The 15,983-nt window shown below is 43.4% G+C and overlaps 1 protein-coding gene across 5 annotated transcripts in view; it reads right to left on the bottom strand.

Annotated features, from left to right (window-relative positions):
• Positions 1-15,983, bottom strand: part of LOC124297419 (homeobox protein homothorax) — a 284,954-nt gene that overhangs the window by 216,490 nt on the left and 52,481 nt on the right. For all 5 annotated transcript variants that reach the window (XM_046748425.1, XM_046748424.1, XM_046748423.1 and 2 more), the window contains one exon: positions 13,401-13,589. In XM_046748425.1, the coding sequence (XP_046604381.1) occupies positions 13,401-13,589 (189 nt within the window). The remainder of the gene's footprint in view (positions 1-13,400; positions 13,590-15,983) is intronic.

A 15,983-nucleotide genomic window follows, 5' to 3' on the forward strand; every position in this document is an offset into this window, starting at 1 on the left:
GCGAACGACGATCAGCGCAGGGTATTTCGCGCAGCGGGCGCGCGCCGACGCGCCTCGAGAGTTCTCAACCTCGTCTCCTTCGACGCGCGTTTCCGGAGCCGCGATCGTCTCGCGGCGAAAAGTAACTTACCAAGATTACGAATCTGACGATGATCCGGGCTTACGAGATCGACCGGCATTGTAGACAGATAAGCGCCGCGGCGTTTCACGCCCGTTGCAGCGCCGTCGCACCCGGTGACAACAATGACCACCCACCGAACACCGGGCGTCGACGAGAGCGGGCATTGTTGGCCCCGTCTATCCTATCGGTGAATGACAAATGCCTTGGCGGTTCTCCCTCCCTCTCTCTCTCTCTCTCTCTCTTTCTCTCTCCTCTTCGCATCGCCTCTCGACGAGTGGAAAAACGCGCGCGTTGCGCGCGTACCGCGCGTTTCCTACGGACAGGATCTGTCCGTCCATCCGTCAGCTCCCTCGCTTCCTCATCGTCAAGGGTGCCGATGCTGGCGACGAAGGAGAGCAAGAGCGCGCTTCTCATCGCCTCCCGTCGCTCGGTGTCGCTGCACCACCGGCCTTCGGGTCGCCCGATACGCGCTGCGTATCCTCCCTCCCTCCCTCATCAAGACACACGCCGCGTGACTGACTGATCCTCTCAGCACCGCGTCTTTCAATGCACGTTCCCCGTTGGACGTTGATTACCATCTCCTTCTCTCGCTTACCATAACCGCGTGCACTTTGCTCCGCGCGCCTAACAGCGTCTCCGAGTTTTGTTCTCTCCGTATGGAAAAAGATTGTTTCGCGAAAAAAGTGAGATGAATTTTTCAAGTAGTCAGGCTAACACACCGTAATTTCATCATGTTAAAATCGATCTTGCCAACATCAAAGAACGGATCTCGGAGGGCGGGCGTGGCGCGTTGTCGCACTTAACATCGAGACAGTTTCTGATGCCCAGCGACGCTCGGAATGTGTCGGAAGAGGCGACGTCTCGGACCTAGCCTAACCCCGATGTTCCGCAGGCCGTGGCTCGCGTCGCGGCGTCGGGCAGCCGATCCGAATCGCGGTTTCGAGCGAGCCAACCAGTTTTCGAACCGACGGGAGGTCCGGCTCGTAATAACGTCAACGATCAACCGCTGCGAGGCTGTATCCTACGCACCTAGACGTCGTCGTCGCGTTTTTGCCATCCGCGATCTGATTGACTTTCCGCAATTTGGACACCCCCCCCCCCCCTCCCCCGTCGCTACTTTTACCGAATCATTTTTTTTGTCCCGACTCTCGGTTCGTCAAAACGTTAATCTTACTTCGAAGTTCGAAGCGCAAGCCGTCTGCTTTCGCGATCATTTCGAAAATCATTGCGTTACATGACCGATTTTTAAGGGAGAGACAGTGCCTGGGAGAGAGAAAGCGAGAGAGAGAGACCTCGGGATTCGTTTGTCGCTGCCGCGGCGTTGTGGCGACGTTATTTTTACTCGTGCCAAGGGAACAGTCGTCGTCCCAACGATTGTGTCGCCGTTGGCGCTGCCCACATTGAGCTAAATCCGACGCACCTACCGTTCTCGGACGTCGAGATGAGTCTGCGCGATTCGAAAGGTAGATAACGAAGTCCGAGGATACGCGTGCGGCGAAGATGCGAAGGGAAAATGAACCCGAGTTGGCTACGCGGGTTCTTTGAGAAAAATTGAGCAAAGTCCTGGACTGGGAACGGGACGACTCGTCGACGTAAAACGGCGCTGCTGCAAGGCGACCGGTGTGCATGGTAGTTTACGGCGTGGTTGAGGAAGAGCCGCGGGAACCTCGGGGGCTGCGTATTATCATTTTATTGGCCTCAAATTGCTCGTCGTATCTTCAACGACGGAAGCTGAAGAGCTCAGAGTTTAGACGCGCGCGCTCGATTTACCCGAGCACTTCCGGCCGCCGCGCAACCCTTGTCCGGGCATTTAAGCCGGGCTATTTCGCGGACGAGTACAAGGGTAGTTTTAGTTTATACCTTATACCATCCTGTTCCTTGTGTTCCTGCTGCGTATAGTCCCCTCTCAAACGAATGATCGCGTAAACGACATGTTCGTGCTGTGTTGTGTGTCGCATTTCCTGCATTTAAGTATAAGCACTGACTCAACTTGGGTGTTTGATTGTATATTTGAAAAGAAGGAACGCGGCGGGATTTGTAGATTCGGAACGGGAATATCTAACGCATTAAATCATTATTGCAATCAAATTTCAAATTCAAAAGATCCATTTTTTATTTAGTATAATCCAGCGATATGACTGTACAACGATTTCTGACAACTTTACCTGTACAAATATACACGACGATAAATACGATATGGTTTGTCACCCGTGCTGGATTTGAAAAGAAATGTTGGGAGCAGTGCCTGCAGGAACCTTGCCCCGATTTGAATCGCCTACCACACCACGTACATCCCCTAAATCCAGTGTAATAGGATTTATTTGTAAAGGCTCAATTACCCCGAGTAGCTGAGAGAAGCTTGCGGGGCAACCCTCGAATCGCGCGACGTTAATTACGCGCAGCGGTTTAAGCGCAGACATCGACGTAAGCGAATCCCGGGTCGCAGGTGAAACGAGAGGATCATGGGGGTGAAATCAGGGGGTTTTAATAGAGGGGGGTGTCGAACCGCGTATTCGCGGACAGAAGATACACGCGCGATTTCACAGCGTGGAACCGCGTTTGGCGCGTCGCGTCGCAACGGCGAGTGTAACGCGATAAAATCCTTTTCCCCCAGAAGCAGAAGATTCATTTTCAGAGTCTCCTCACGTAGCGTCACTTCTTTCAAGATCGTATATCTAACCGGGGGCTCCGGAGGCCGGCAAAAATGCTCGGCAAATAGTTTTCTTCACACCTCTCTCGCGCTTCTCTCGCGATTTCTCTCTACACTCGCGGCCGCTCTGTCATCGCTCCTCCTCTCCCCCCACCCCCTCCCCCTTGCCCCTCTCTCTCGCTCTCTTTCTCTCGCCCCGTTAACTCGGCGGCAGGTTTGCGGTGCAAGATCCATCGGGGATACCCGGTGCCGCGGAATGCGCGTCTGCTCCTCGTCCCCCGCCAAGAGCGGCGATCGCTCGTCCTTCTTCTTCTTCCTCTTCTTCTTCTCCTTTTCTGACTCGGCGGTCGTGCTCGCTTCTCTTATTTGGCGGACCCGACCGCGGGAGGAAGCGAGGGGGGCCCGAGAGACGGCGCGATTCTCTATTCTTCTTTCAACCGAGCCGGCCGACGGAACCCCGTGAATCCTTCCCAGATCCCGCCGCCGCAGATGCGGTGCATCGTCGAATTTGCATACAAGATCTCCCGACATCTCCCGATTCGCCATCGCTTTATATCCTCACCCCTCAAACCACCGGATTAAAATGGCCTCTTTGGCCCGCGGACCCAACGACTTTCCGCGGCTCCGAGATCGGTTTTTCGATTCAGCGCGACATCGAGTGAGGAAAGGAAAGTTACGCAACAAGAACAACGTTAAAATAGGAATACGTTACGTGGCGTTGATCGATTTTCGGGACTGTATAATAACAACAAGATTAGGTACGTGTGACATCCCCACGGTACGTTTTCTAATTTTCATCCTACGTATAACGGTGCTACTTTTTTCCATTTCCCTGAGCCCACAGAACGTGCTGCAGCGGCGGGATGAAATTAAAACGAAGAGAATGAATAAAAATTCAAAGGCTCAGCGTTAATTATAATTTATTAGTGATTAAGGGCGTAGGTAATCGCCGAAAATCCTCCCTGCACGTGTGACAGAACCTTCGCCCTAGTGGCTGGAACAGAAGGCCCGCCTGCCTTTCCTTCTTCGCCACCCCACGTCTCGTGGGAAGGGCGTCGCCGATGGCAGCAGCAGCAGCAGCAGCAGCAGCAACACCACCAGCAACAGCCACCATCACCCGCTCTCCATCCCTCGACGTTAATACGTACGCTACGACGGCGTGGGGCAGGATTAAATTGGCACCAATTACCAGCAAAACACCCTCCTCTCTCTCTCTCTCTCTCTCTCTCTCTCTCTCTCTTTCACCCTCGTTCTTCTAACTTTCCTCATCCCTTGCGCGACGAAAATCCCCGCTCACGTATGACGTATACCTTCTATGTACAAGAGATATTTTCGCGTGTGAGTGTAAAACAGACTAGACCTGTAATAACTTACGAGGTTGTTCTAAAAATCGCGAATAATCCATAATACGATTACGTTATGTCTTGAAGAAGCGGGTTTATTCACACGGTCGAAATCTCCTCTCGGTTTGTCGCGAATTTCCCAAATCTATGAATTTCGGAATAAAAATCGCAGAGACTTTGTTCCTCGTCCGGCTGCTGTACAAATTGTAAGTCCGAGCCCTGCTCGCTCTGCACACCTTCGTTACAGGCTTCTCGCCTCTTGTGAGCGATGTGATAAGCGCGGCACAGCTCGCCTGGCCAATTGGAGAACAAGATATTCCGCGTCAAGTACCGCCTCTCCCCCCCGTTCTCGCGTCGTCACCGTTGCGGAGCTGGTTGGCCGTCTCCATAACGACGACGACGACGGTTACGGGATAACGTTTGCACGTTCGTCGGCTATCGCGCATGTGTACGTACGTACAATGTCGCATCCTCGCGAAGGCGATCCCGTTCATAAATATATCGGGGTTATGAACAATTAACAAGGTAAAACTATCACGTCTTTCATTTACAACGTCTCCTGGCTCGCATTCGCGTCATGTATACCGTATATTACGCATATGTGTATTGCAATATGTACGACGATAGTAACAATCGTCGTTATGTGTATAATAAGCGTCGGACGCGTGTCCTGAATTAAGACTCATGTGATGCAAAAAAAATTTCAACGCTCCGATATCGCGTTATGAATAAAATATCATTACCATTTGCTTCCGAGTTAAACGGGTAGTGATGTACACTGCGTTCAAAAATGGCGTAACCAAACGGCGATTTGTACACCGGTATTCGTTATATTTTCCCTTTCGTTACATAACGTTGAAATTTCACGTTCTCGACATCTGTCCTCGATTTTGTACTTTAGCGCATCCTTCTTTGGCAAATATTTAAAGAAAAACGCGTCCCGATTGTAAAAAGAAAACACATGGTAGCGGATCCAGAAGCGGAATCACTGAAGTGAAACGTGGTACAATAACAGGTTCGTTGTGTTACTTATTTTTACATTTTGTTTTTTTTTTTTCTCTTTGCAACGCTGATGAAACGTGAAGTTAACGAATCGAGTTTGTCCGATTCGACAATAAGAGCTCCTCTTCCATCTCATGAAATCGAATTAAGTATTGCCGAGGAATATAATCAGCGTGATTCGTTCGCAAGAGAGATAGAGAAGGAGTGTTCGCCGTTATCGAGAACGACGTCGAGCTCATGGTGAAGCACTGACTTGAACTTTGTTATTAACTTTTTTTAGCAGACAACATTCGCAGAATTAATATACCGGCCTCTTTTCTATAATACACAGTTATACAATTCCACTGAATAAAAACTCCGAACAGCCTTATAAGACGATTATTTTCCATATCGCATCGAGTGTATTTTTGCAAAATTCAAGGATGAGTATGTAAGGAACGTCTGCACAGCCCGCAACTGTCGGTCGGTTCTATTGAATTTAAGATCTGTAATTGAGAAGTTAATAATAAAAGCGGAGAATAATTTTCACCGGAATTCATTTTTCAAGATCTGTACGAGAAAGGCAGCCGGCTAAACCGCCCGTCCCTTTACAAGTGATTATGCGAAAGAGATTTCTTCGTCGTCTTTATCTCGTAGCGTTCGTTCCTTAGACCTCATCCCGGCGTCCCAGGGGATCCGGTATATTCTTGGGGGTTGCGCGTCGTTCGGGCAATTCTCAGGGGTGAAAGTGTGACGGGAGGGGGGAGGGGGGGAAGAGGTTTCTGCGGCACTCGCAGCCCCCGCTACACAAGTTTTACTGCAGTTTTGCGGCTGGAGAGTGCGAGCCGAGAGCTGCGTCGGTTGGTTGGTTGGTTGGTTGGTTCGTCGGTCGGCCGCCGGGAGGAGAGAGGCAATTGAATTTAAATATTCAATTATGCGATGTGTAAATGAAATAGCAATCTTATGCAAACGAGTACACGCTAAGGGTTGTTGCAAATTTAAAGGGTTAAATATTTATTAGCAAGGGTTAAGTGAGATTTATGCACAGATCGTGCGTCTGGCATCCCCGGGCAGGCGGTTGAACGCGGAAGCTACGGAATTCGCATCTTTGCGAAAATCAAATTCTCACTCCAAGTCTCGCTCAAGCTTCGGATGATTCCTCTCACCTCCGATATATTAGTATATAAGTGATTGTCTAAATATCGTATGAATATTATCGTACCTATGTATAGACGGGAATTGATTGCAGCATGCATAACGGAGCAGGAACTATAGATATAATATTATTGTTTTTGGATCAAGTCTATTGAATGAAAAAATAACAGATTATTTAACTCAACAAGGCTAACATTTATTTATATTGAAAATACGTTGATTGAGACAATAGTTTAAACAGTATCATTATTGGTAATATATTATCACTATAATGCTAGTCGTATACAATGTGTGGGGTGAGTTGTTTTTTTTTTTTCTTATTTAATTAATGTTTGTTTTTTTTTTGAAGTTTTTTTTTTTTTTACTCTCTCTACTTTTTATCATCATCGTCGTCGCACTTAAGCCTACAGTAAGTTGTAATGTATAACACACATACATTGACAATGTCTGTCGTTTAAATATTATTCGATTTCTTTTCGTTTTTTTACGACACTTCATTTTCCTCATTTTCTCCTTAATCTTTTCCCGCGCGCCGCAGATGCGCGGCACGCGTTTTGTGGCCGGTTGTATATGAACAACATAACAAGTACAGAAACAATACAGAAACAGAAAAAAAAAAAACGTAACTATAATACACCACATCAACAATAATTATATTCACGGTTCGTGACGTGTATATAATAAGGAATTATAATATATGTATATATATATATGTTTATATATATATACATATAAAAAAAAATTAACTCGTCAACGAAACTTTCCTTTCCTTTTTTCTTTCCCTCGACAGTCTTATCGTGATGACGATAATAATACTAATTTATTATTATTATTATTATTATTATTATTGATGTTATTACTGTTATTACGCTTACACGGAACTATTTCGAAAAAACAAGCGGGAAAAAAAAAAATCACGCGTCGTGGACGTTAACGCATAGCCAAAGTTTAAAGAAGAAAAAAACATACGCATATTATTATTAATAATAATAATAATAATAATGATATTGGAAAAAAAAAATAAAATAAAATCATCGTAGACGTAGCTCTATGTATACATGTGTTACATACGCTGCAGCAGTCTGCTTCGTGCTACTTTTTGACCCGCGACCCGCGTTCAAGATTATAATTAAAACAGACGTCGATGCTTGAAACGCGCAGTCGTGCAGAAAAGAGAACGAAAAATTAATTTTAATATAAAACTGAGAAAATCATTATACGCACGTATGTACGTGTATAGTCTGAAAACGTTACGTGTCCGTAATTAAATAACGCGGTCATAGATGATAAAAAAAACTTTAAAACAATTTTATAAAGAGCACAGAATTTCATATCGATTCGACACGTAGCTTTTATCTACAGGTCTTTGATTTTGTAGGGCAAAGTGGCGTGTTTCTTACATTATAATTACAAAACGAAAGAATTTTCTATCTCCATTATTTCCCGTGTTTATTTTATTTTTTATTTTTATTTTTATTTTTTTACTCTGGTAACAGTGTCGAGCGTCGATCGAGTACCGTGTTTAGATTAATAACTGCGCAAAAATTTTGCAAAACGTGATCTCAGCAGCCAGTCTTTCGCAAAATTATACAACTTCAGATCCTTGAATGAATTTTTACACTTGTTTTTAAGCGAATATAATAAATGAATATATAAAAATATATATATATGTGTATAATGTATATTGTATATAACGCATTATAGTGTGGTTAAAATAATTCAAATATGACCTACCGCAAAGAAATTGGAAATTATTAATGTATTATAGGTATATTCGTGACGCGCGTGGCTGCTATTGACGCAGTGATAATATATAATAAGTACATGTTTTGCATTACATGAAATTGCGTATAACGTGACGCGGGAATTGTCGATAATCTCCTCGATCATATCGCGAGATTTCCGGCTCTGAGAAACACCTTTTGCTTCGTTTTTATCTATTCAATCACTTAAATCTTTTCAACTTTCAACTTTTAAGTACATATACTCCCGCGGTAAAGTCGCGCACTGCAGCGTTCTATGGCACTAATTATTCACGTATAAGATGTATACATGTAGGTATGTGTATGTATACGTGTGTGTGTGTGTGTGTGTGTGTGTATATATATATATATATATACATACATGTCCTTCTTTTTCTCTCATCACTTGTCGCCTTATTGCGCCCGACTTCGAAGACCGACACTATTCCGTTCGTTTCACCGTAACGCATTTCATGCAACATTAAATAATCAATCAATCAATCGATCAATCAATCAAATCAATCCGTTCGCTTCTTACTTCCACATCTGAAATACCTAATATATATCCTGTATAACTTCGTTCTTTTTCTTTCTTTCCTTTTTTGTTTTTTTTTTCTATGTTTTTATTTTTATCAATCACCAACAGCTGATCATTTCTCCTCCTTCTCATGCTATTAAATGTACAGTACTACTAGATACTTCACGAGATTCCATGAGCGAGAGACCGTGATAGGAGAAAAAATACAAAATAGACAAAAAGAAAAATAATATGTCTGAAACTTAACGTATAAGCTGAATTGAATGAAACATTCGTCGTACAATTTACAATATAAATAATAATTCACCGTTATACAACTCGGCAGTGCATGTTTATCAATTTTTCTTTCACCTTTGCGCACATCGTTACCAATCAACAATCACTCTCCCAACAGTATTTCGAACCGGGAAACTGACCGATTCTCGGGTCATAAAATGGGTCCCAAAAACCGTTCCCGGTCCTAGGTTCGGTACTCGTAACTAGGGTCTGTACCAACAGGCGCCAAAATCCCTCTCCCAGAATCCCGTTCTCCCTTGCCACCCCGTCTCGGTCTGCACTCCTCACCCGTCACTCTGCGAAACTTTGCACTCTTTGAAATCGCGATCGACGGAAAGTGTGTAATGATTTCATCGGGATGTTATTGCAGCACATGATCAATAGAAGAAAAAAAAAAATGCTCGAATAAAATCCCTGCGAAATCGAAACTCCCGGGTCTCGGCGCTCCGTCGATAATGTCGGGTCGCTTGGAAAACGCCACCGCTGCTGCGCACTGCCCTGTTGCGCAGTTTGAAAATCAAAGTATAATCGCACCTTGTTTCAGGCCGCGTATCGCTTACTGCAATGAATTCGTATTATTCGGTTGGCAGGGCGAATTCCTTCGCCGTCTTCGAAACCCCCTCAAGGGTTTCGCGATTCTCAATCGATATCGAAATCACTGCAATATCGACAACGCGACACTGGATGCCCCGCGTTTGCGAGACTCGGCCTGGATGCCCCGCAGTATTTTAAGGCTCCGTATCACCGAGAGAAATGGATCTCTCAGTTTCCGAGATCACTAGGATTTCTGGTGGAACACCACCGACGGCAGCATAAATCGCAGCGATGGGCAGCATGCGGCAACCAACAACAACAGCAGCAGCAGCAGCAACAGCAGCAGCAGCAGCAGCGGCAGCAGCAACAGCGTTTACAGAATTCAGTATTTTTCACAATGGATTTTCAGAGTACAAAGTTTCAGAGTTCACAGGTTCAAAGTGTTTTTTTTTTTTTTTTTTTACATTTTGTTGCATGTTTTTTTGTACTTCAACCTGAGAGGGGGGGCCAGGGGGTCATTGAACGGGGATTGGGGGGTGGATTCGCGCGCCCTGCCGGCCAGGACTTGTACCTCACACAACTCCCTAGTTACGAGTACCGATACCTATATTTATGCGTTAATGTATACCGTTATTTGTTTTTCTTCTTCTCCGTACCTCGTCCGGTATTGTTAATAATATTACATTGTGTCGGAGAATAATAAAATCGCACGCTTAAATTTCGTCAATTTTCATTTCTCTTACTTCTCGTTCTTTCTTTCTTTCCTTCGTTCTTCGCACACCCGACGCGCTCGGCAACTTATGTGTGTAATACTTATACGATCTTATAAATATATACGCAAGTATTTTCTGGAAGCTGTACTTTTTATTCTTTTTTTTTTTTTTTTGTCCATTTATTTTATTCCTCTCTCCCTCCCTCACGCTCTTTCTATTGTCTCATTGGATTTTCAATATTTTTAGTTCTTTTTCTTACTTCCTTGTGTACGTTAATCAAGCAATTTTTATCTGTACACATGTATTATATCAAGCGATCCGCTCACAATTCCCTTCTACACGTTAAATCGTATACCGTTTGTCGGCCTCGTTACTAAGTTCTTATTTCGATTTTTATACGAAATATTCGCGGGCTAGTTTTCGAATTTTCATTATATATATATTCGATCTACCTGCGCACGCGGCATTGAGATTTTACAGTAAATTGTACACACATTACACGTAATAATGGTGGCTAACGACTAATAATTTAAGAAACTAATCTACATTCTTCAAACGTTCAGCGATTTCAATTTTAAATTTTAATTTTAACTCGCAACTCTTTGTTCGTGTAATTACACATGTTGTATAGTATATAATTCTCATTTAAAAATAGACACAAATTTATTTGTGACGCGCGGATTCTTAAGCCTATTACGTATATATTCTGATCACGGTTAATTAACTATATATGCATAATATTTAATTCTCGATTACTTCTGTTTTTCCCCGATCGTTATTATTATTATTGTTATTATTATTATTATTGTTATTATTATTATTTATTGTTATTGTTATCGTTTATTTGTTAATTAATTTACGATTCACTTTAGACTTCAGCTTTCTTAACGTATAGCTATCGTTGTCTAATATCATTATCGTTAATATCATTATTATTATTATTATTGTTGTTGTAATCATTATTGTTATTACGCTTATTACATATATAAATATGTATATATTTGTGTGTATGTTATTCAACATTAAGTGAATAGTCTCATCTAGGCTACCTAGAATAGACACTGCGACGATTATTAAATATAAATATTATATATATACCCACGTACGAATAGGCCAAGAGATAGTTACTGTCTCTGGACCAAAATATAGGTATATATCCAATATGTATAATTTCACATCACTCTAATTGTAAGCGACATGATTTCAATTTTTATTCTGTGTATGCGTGTGTGTGTGCGTGTGTGTATTTTCATATACATAGATCGGCATCTTTCATGTTTAATGATTGTTTTTCTTGTTTCTCCTTTTTTTTTCGAATATATTCTAGTAATCGATAGGTTCAAGTGAAGCCTGCCTTAGTTTTGTTCGTCACATATCCTATTTACCACAGGTATTCGTCTAGGTTTTTTTTTATTTTTTTTTATTTTTTTTGTAATTTCGAAAACCTTTCTGCCCGTTTCCACCTCCGCTCCCGATATATATCATATCGATCCCCCTTACACGCGGTATGCACACGCGATTTCTAGACGCTCCACGCTTGATATACATATATATAATGTATTATACATATAATATATCAATATAGCAGAGGCCGCGGTTCTATACGATTATCGTTATACTTATGTACAGTAAAATCTGGTTAACAAGCAGCGAACGCGTCTGAGAGCAAGACACCCAGATAATGTTGCTCGTATAACAAGATCCGACTGTAAATTGTGTACATCGATGCATGGCCTATATATCGAACGTCGCCGAGCTGCTCGCGATTTCCTCAAATCTCACAACAACGTCCCCGCAAAATGTATTCATGTGCATACAAAAGCTACGTTACGGTATTGAAAGAACTTCGTTTGTAGTAACAATAATAATTATAATGATCAAAACGAAAATAATGAGCGTAATAATCAATGTAATAGTGATAACAATAATAACAACAACAACAACAACGATAATAATAATAATAATAATGCCCGGATAGTACGTAGCTGGAAATTCCGCAAGCTTGTAAAAGAATTAAAGGAACTCGATGAACGTTCGTTATAATTCCATGTGCTTATTCCGCGGTTAGATATTAATTATTTATTGTAAATATTTTTTTCCTTTTTTTTTTTTTTTTTCTTATTCTCACTTTCGACCGTCTATTTTACGTACTCGTTTACGATTCGCGATCAACTCTGAACTCACGCGTTCACCTATGGTAATATATGTATACGTATATACAATAATCTATGTATCGGGGTGCATCGATAAAAATGCGCGGGGTACCACACAGCGTCCCTCGCCTGAACAAGACTAATATATGAAGATGAATAAGAAGAACGAGAACAATAAGACAGCAATGACAACAACAACGCCAGAGTGATTGCGTAACGAAGATGGAAAAAAACGTGACAAAAAAAAACAAAAAAAAAAAAAAAAATCGAATCAAATGAAATGAAGTGAAAATGATAAAACAAAAAGGCAAAAAAAAAAAAAAAAAAAAACACTTCCGATCCAAGCGCAAGTACTCGAGAAAGAAGGGGAATAAAAGAGAAGAAAAAAAAAAGAAGAATCGACAACACCGCGAAGAAAATCATACTAAATAATACAACACAACCGGAACGATGCGATTCTTTAGTTTCGCAATCGCGCAATATTTAATATACATGTATATATATACATGTGTGTATATATGTATATTTCGTGACAGTTATCCCCGAAATTGTTACGTACGCGTAATAACTTCGAGTTTTAGAGTATTCGGCGGTCGTCTCTCTATATCCGTAATATAGAATAGTGGTAGCGATAGTAATAATCATAATGATGATAATGATGATGATAATAATAATTGTAATAATAATGACAATAACAATGAAAATGATAACAACGTCATCGATAATAATAATAATAATAATGATAATAGTAGTAATAGTAGTAATAATAATAATAACAATAATAACAGCAGCAACAACAACAACAACAATGATAATAATAATGGTAATAATAAGATCCGTAAATTCGCCTGGCTATTACGAGCACGGATATACGGCCGAGCTTATGGAGTGATAAGCGGCGAGGGCCGCGTGTGCGTGCGCGTGCGCGGGCGCGGAAGCGGCGTGCGGAGACGCCATCGCCGAGGCGGCCGCGGCCATCATCATCTGCTGGTGCGTTCGCTTTAGGGAGTTGGGAGTTGTGGCGGCGCTACTGGGGGTGTTCGATTGCTGGTGGTTGGTATGGTTGTTATGGTTATGGTTATGATTTTGGTTTTGGTTTTGGCTCAGTTGCAAGGGGGTGGTACTGCCGATGGCGTGGTGGGGGGTGAGCGCGTCGTGCGGATAATAACTCGTGGAAGATGGTGAGGTACTCACTACGTCCGGTGTGCTCGCGCCGTCCGTATGGCTGGTGCTGTCGGCGGTGCTCCTCGGACCCCCGTCGAGGCCGTTGCCCATCTCGGGGGGTTTCGTGCTGTCCCGCTCGTCGATTACGAGGTCTATCGGCATCTTGCCCTTCAGGCAGCTGATGTACCGGTGACAGAAGTTGTCGCAGAGCTCGTGGACCTGGGAACAGAAATTTGCAACAACCGTCGTCAGACACTGCCGAATAACCAGAACGACGCAAGCTGGGCCAGGCGTGTTAAACGCATCCGCAGTTTACGTATTACAGGCGTGATGGCGTGATGATGTACGATACGCGCGATCGTGATCGAAACCTTTGACGCTGCAGGCTGAGAGAAAAGGGACTTCGCGTCACGTGTGCGACAGTTATTCGTCTTCGTACGGGTGGGTATAGACGAGTAAAACAGATCCAAGGCAGTCGGAGAGCTCGAAGTAGAGGAGCGAGCGAGGAATCGTGGGTAAAGGTAGGTTACATATCCGTAGCCAAGGAGAGAGGTGGTCCGAGATGTGGCGTCGACTCGACTCGGCTCTCTGTCTGAGCTGGAGGAGAAGAGATCTGACCGGTGTCCGGTGGACCAGAATGTTATGTATGCAAATGAGAGCTGACAGGCCATACCATACCCCCTGCATTGGGTATGGGATACCGGTCATCCCGCCTGGCAGCACAGCCTTCGAGGAGATTTGGAAAATATGTCGTAGTACGGATGACGTGGAATATCGTTGCGTAAAAGCGTCACTTTGTGTACACGGAAAAAAAAAAGATCCTCACACACTCCAATCGTTACCGCCACGTGAATATCGTCAACGTATCGGAAGATACGAAATTGAGAAGACTATCCATGAAGGGGTGGAAAATCCCTCGCGGATTGATTGAGAATTTGCCGTTACTCGGCATTTTGTCATCGTTCCCTCGACTCCTTCTTTTACACTTCTCTCGACTAAGACCCTTTTTCAAGATGAGATTTCCCATGGCCAGTCTCGGATCCAAACCCGACGTGTGTGCTCCACGGCGAGTATGGGCAACGCACAATGGCTATGAGGATGACTAGACTCTTGTCGGAGGAGGGCGGGGAGGTTGCCAGCTTCGAAGGACACGTCCTGCACGCGGCTATAATGCCGAACTGGTTAGAATCTGATCCTTGAGGAGTGCGACCGGGCTGGTTCACGATCCTCTCTCGCACACAGGCGCGCTCGCGATTGAGGATGAACCGACGATTCGCGATTGAAGATGAGCCTGGACTGCGCTCGTAACAGCACGGACGGCATGCGTGGAATACGCGTTTCGCGTCGATTCCACATCGAGACCATCAGGTACGAATGGATGTATAGATGGATGGATACGGACCACACGCCGCTCGCCCGATCGATGAAACAAATCTCTCTCTCCTTCTTTCCCGCAAATAGAGACGCTCAATGTTTACCCATATGTTAAACATTGGCTCTCATTAATTTAGGGATCAGAAAAGAAACTAGCCATTTTACGACGCGGGGTGCGCGTATATAATACCGATGTGTTTGGAGGCAGAGGGGGTGAACGGAGCAGGACGGCCTTTAAAGTTTAAACACTTGTCGGTTCACCGCGAGAGTTTTATGGCCCTCCTCACCTGGCTCGAAACGTTCTACATACCCTATACTACTACTACCACTACTACTACTCCTACTTCTTCTTCTTCTTCTACTTTTACTTCTTCGAGGATCCCGGAGGACGCGAAGGACTCTTACCATGCTCCATTGTGCACCCCTCACACTTTATACTCACGATCGGATCGGGTGTATTTTCCGAGCATTCACGCCAGACGTTTGTCGCGTCACGTGGGTTTTTTTCCCCCTGTCATTCCCGCAGCCATAAATGTACGTAAACGACTTTTTTTTTACATGGGAAACGTACGTCAACTTTCCCAAATACCGTACGTACGTGAAAGAAAGAGAAGAAAAAAAAAAAAAAAACTTTTACGACTATTTCACCAAATGATACCCATCAGGCAAACAAAATTACGAAGAGATTAGAGTATAACAGTTTTCGATCCCCGAACTATTCGACACGAGATAAAGGTATACTGCATTATAAAAGGATGCCAACGACTTCGTGAACGTTACGATCCTCATCCCGAACGGATCGGTAATAATTCTGAAACATCGCCGGGAGGAATAATCCATACAAAATTCTAAAAATTAATGGTCATCTCGAAGATGTTGGTGCATTAAAAATTTGCCAACTCTTTATTTTCATTGCTCGGAGAATTAAATAACTCCGCCAACAGCGATCGTTGCTCAAGCAATCTTTTTTGCGTATTACTATCGTAGGTATATATATATATATATATATATATATATATATATATATATTATTCCGCAGCGTCATCTGCAATTGCGTAATAATTGTGAACGTAATTACGGTTCTTTTCTACGACGCAGGTTCAAGGGTGTGGGAGTCGACGCACGCGGATGATTTGAAAATAGACAAAATAAAAAAAAAATAAAAAAAACAAAAAGAGAGAGATAAAAAACGAACCAAGGTGAAAAGAACCAATGTACGATTTTGTGGGCATACCTTAT

Source organism: Neodiprion virginianus, chromosome 2, assembly GCF_021901495.1.
Source record: "Neodiprion virginianus isolate iyNeoVirg1 chromosome 2, iyNeoVirg1.1, whole genome shotgun sequence".
Lineage (NCBI taxonomy): Eukaryota > Metazoa > Arthropoda > Insecta > Hymenoptera > Diprionidae > Neodiprion > Neodiprion virginianus.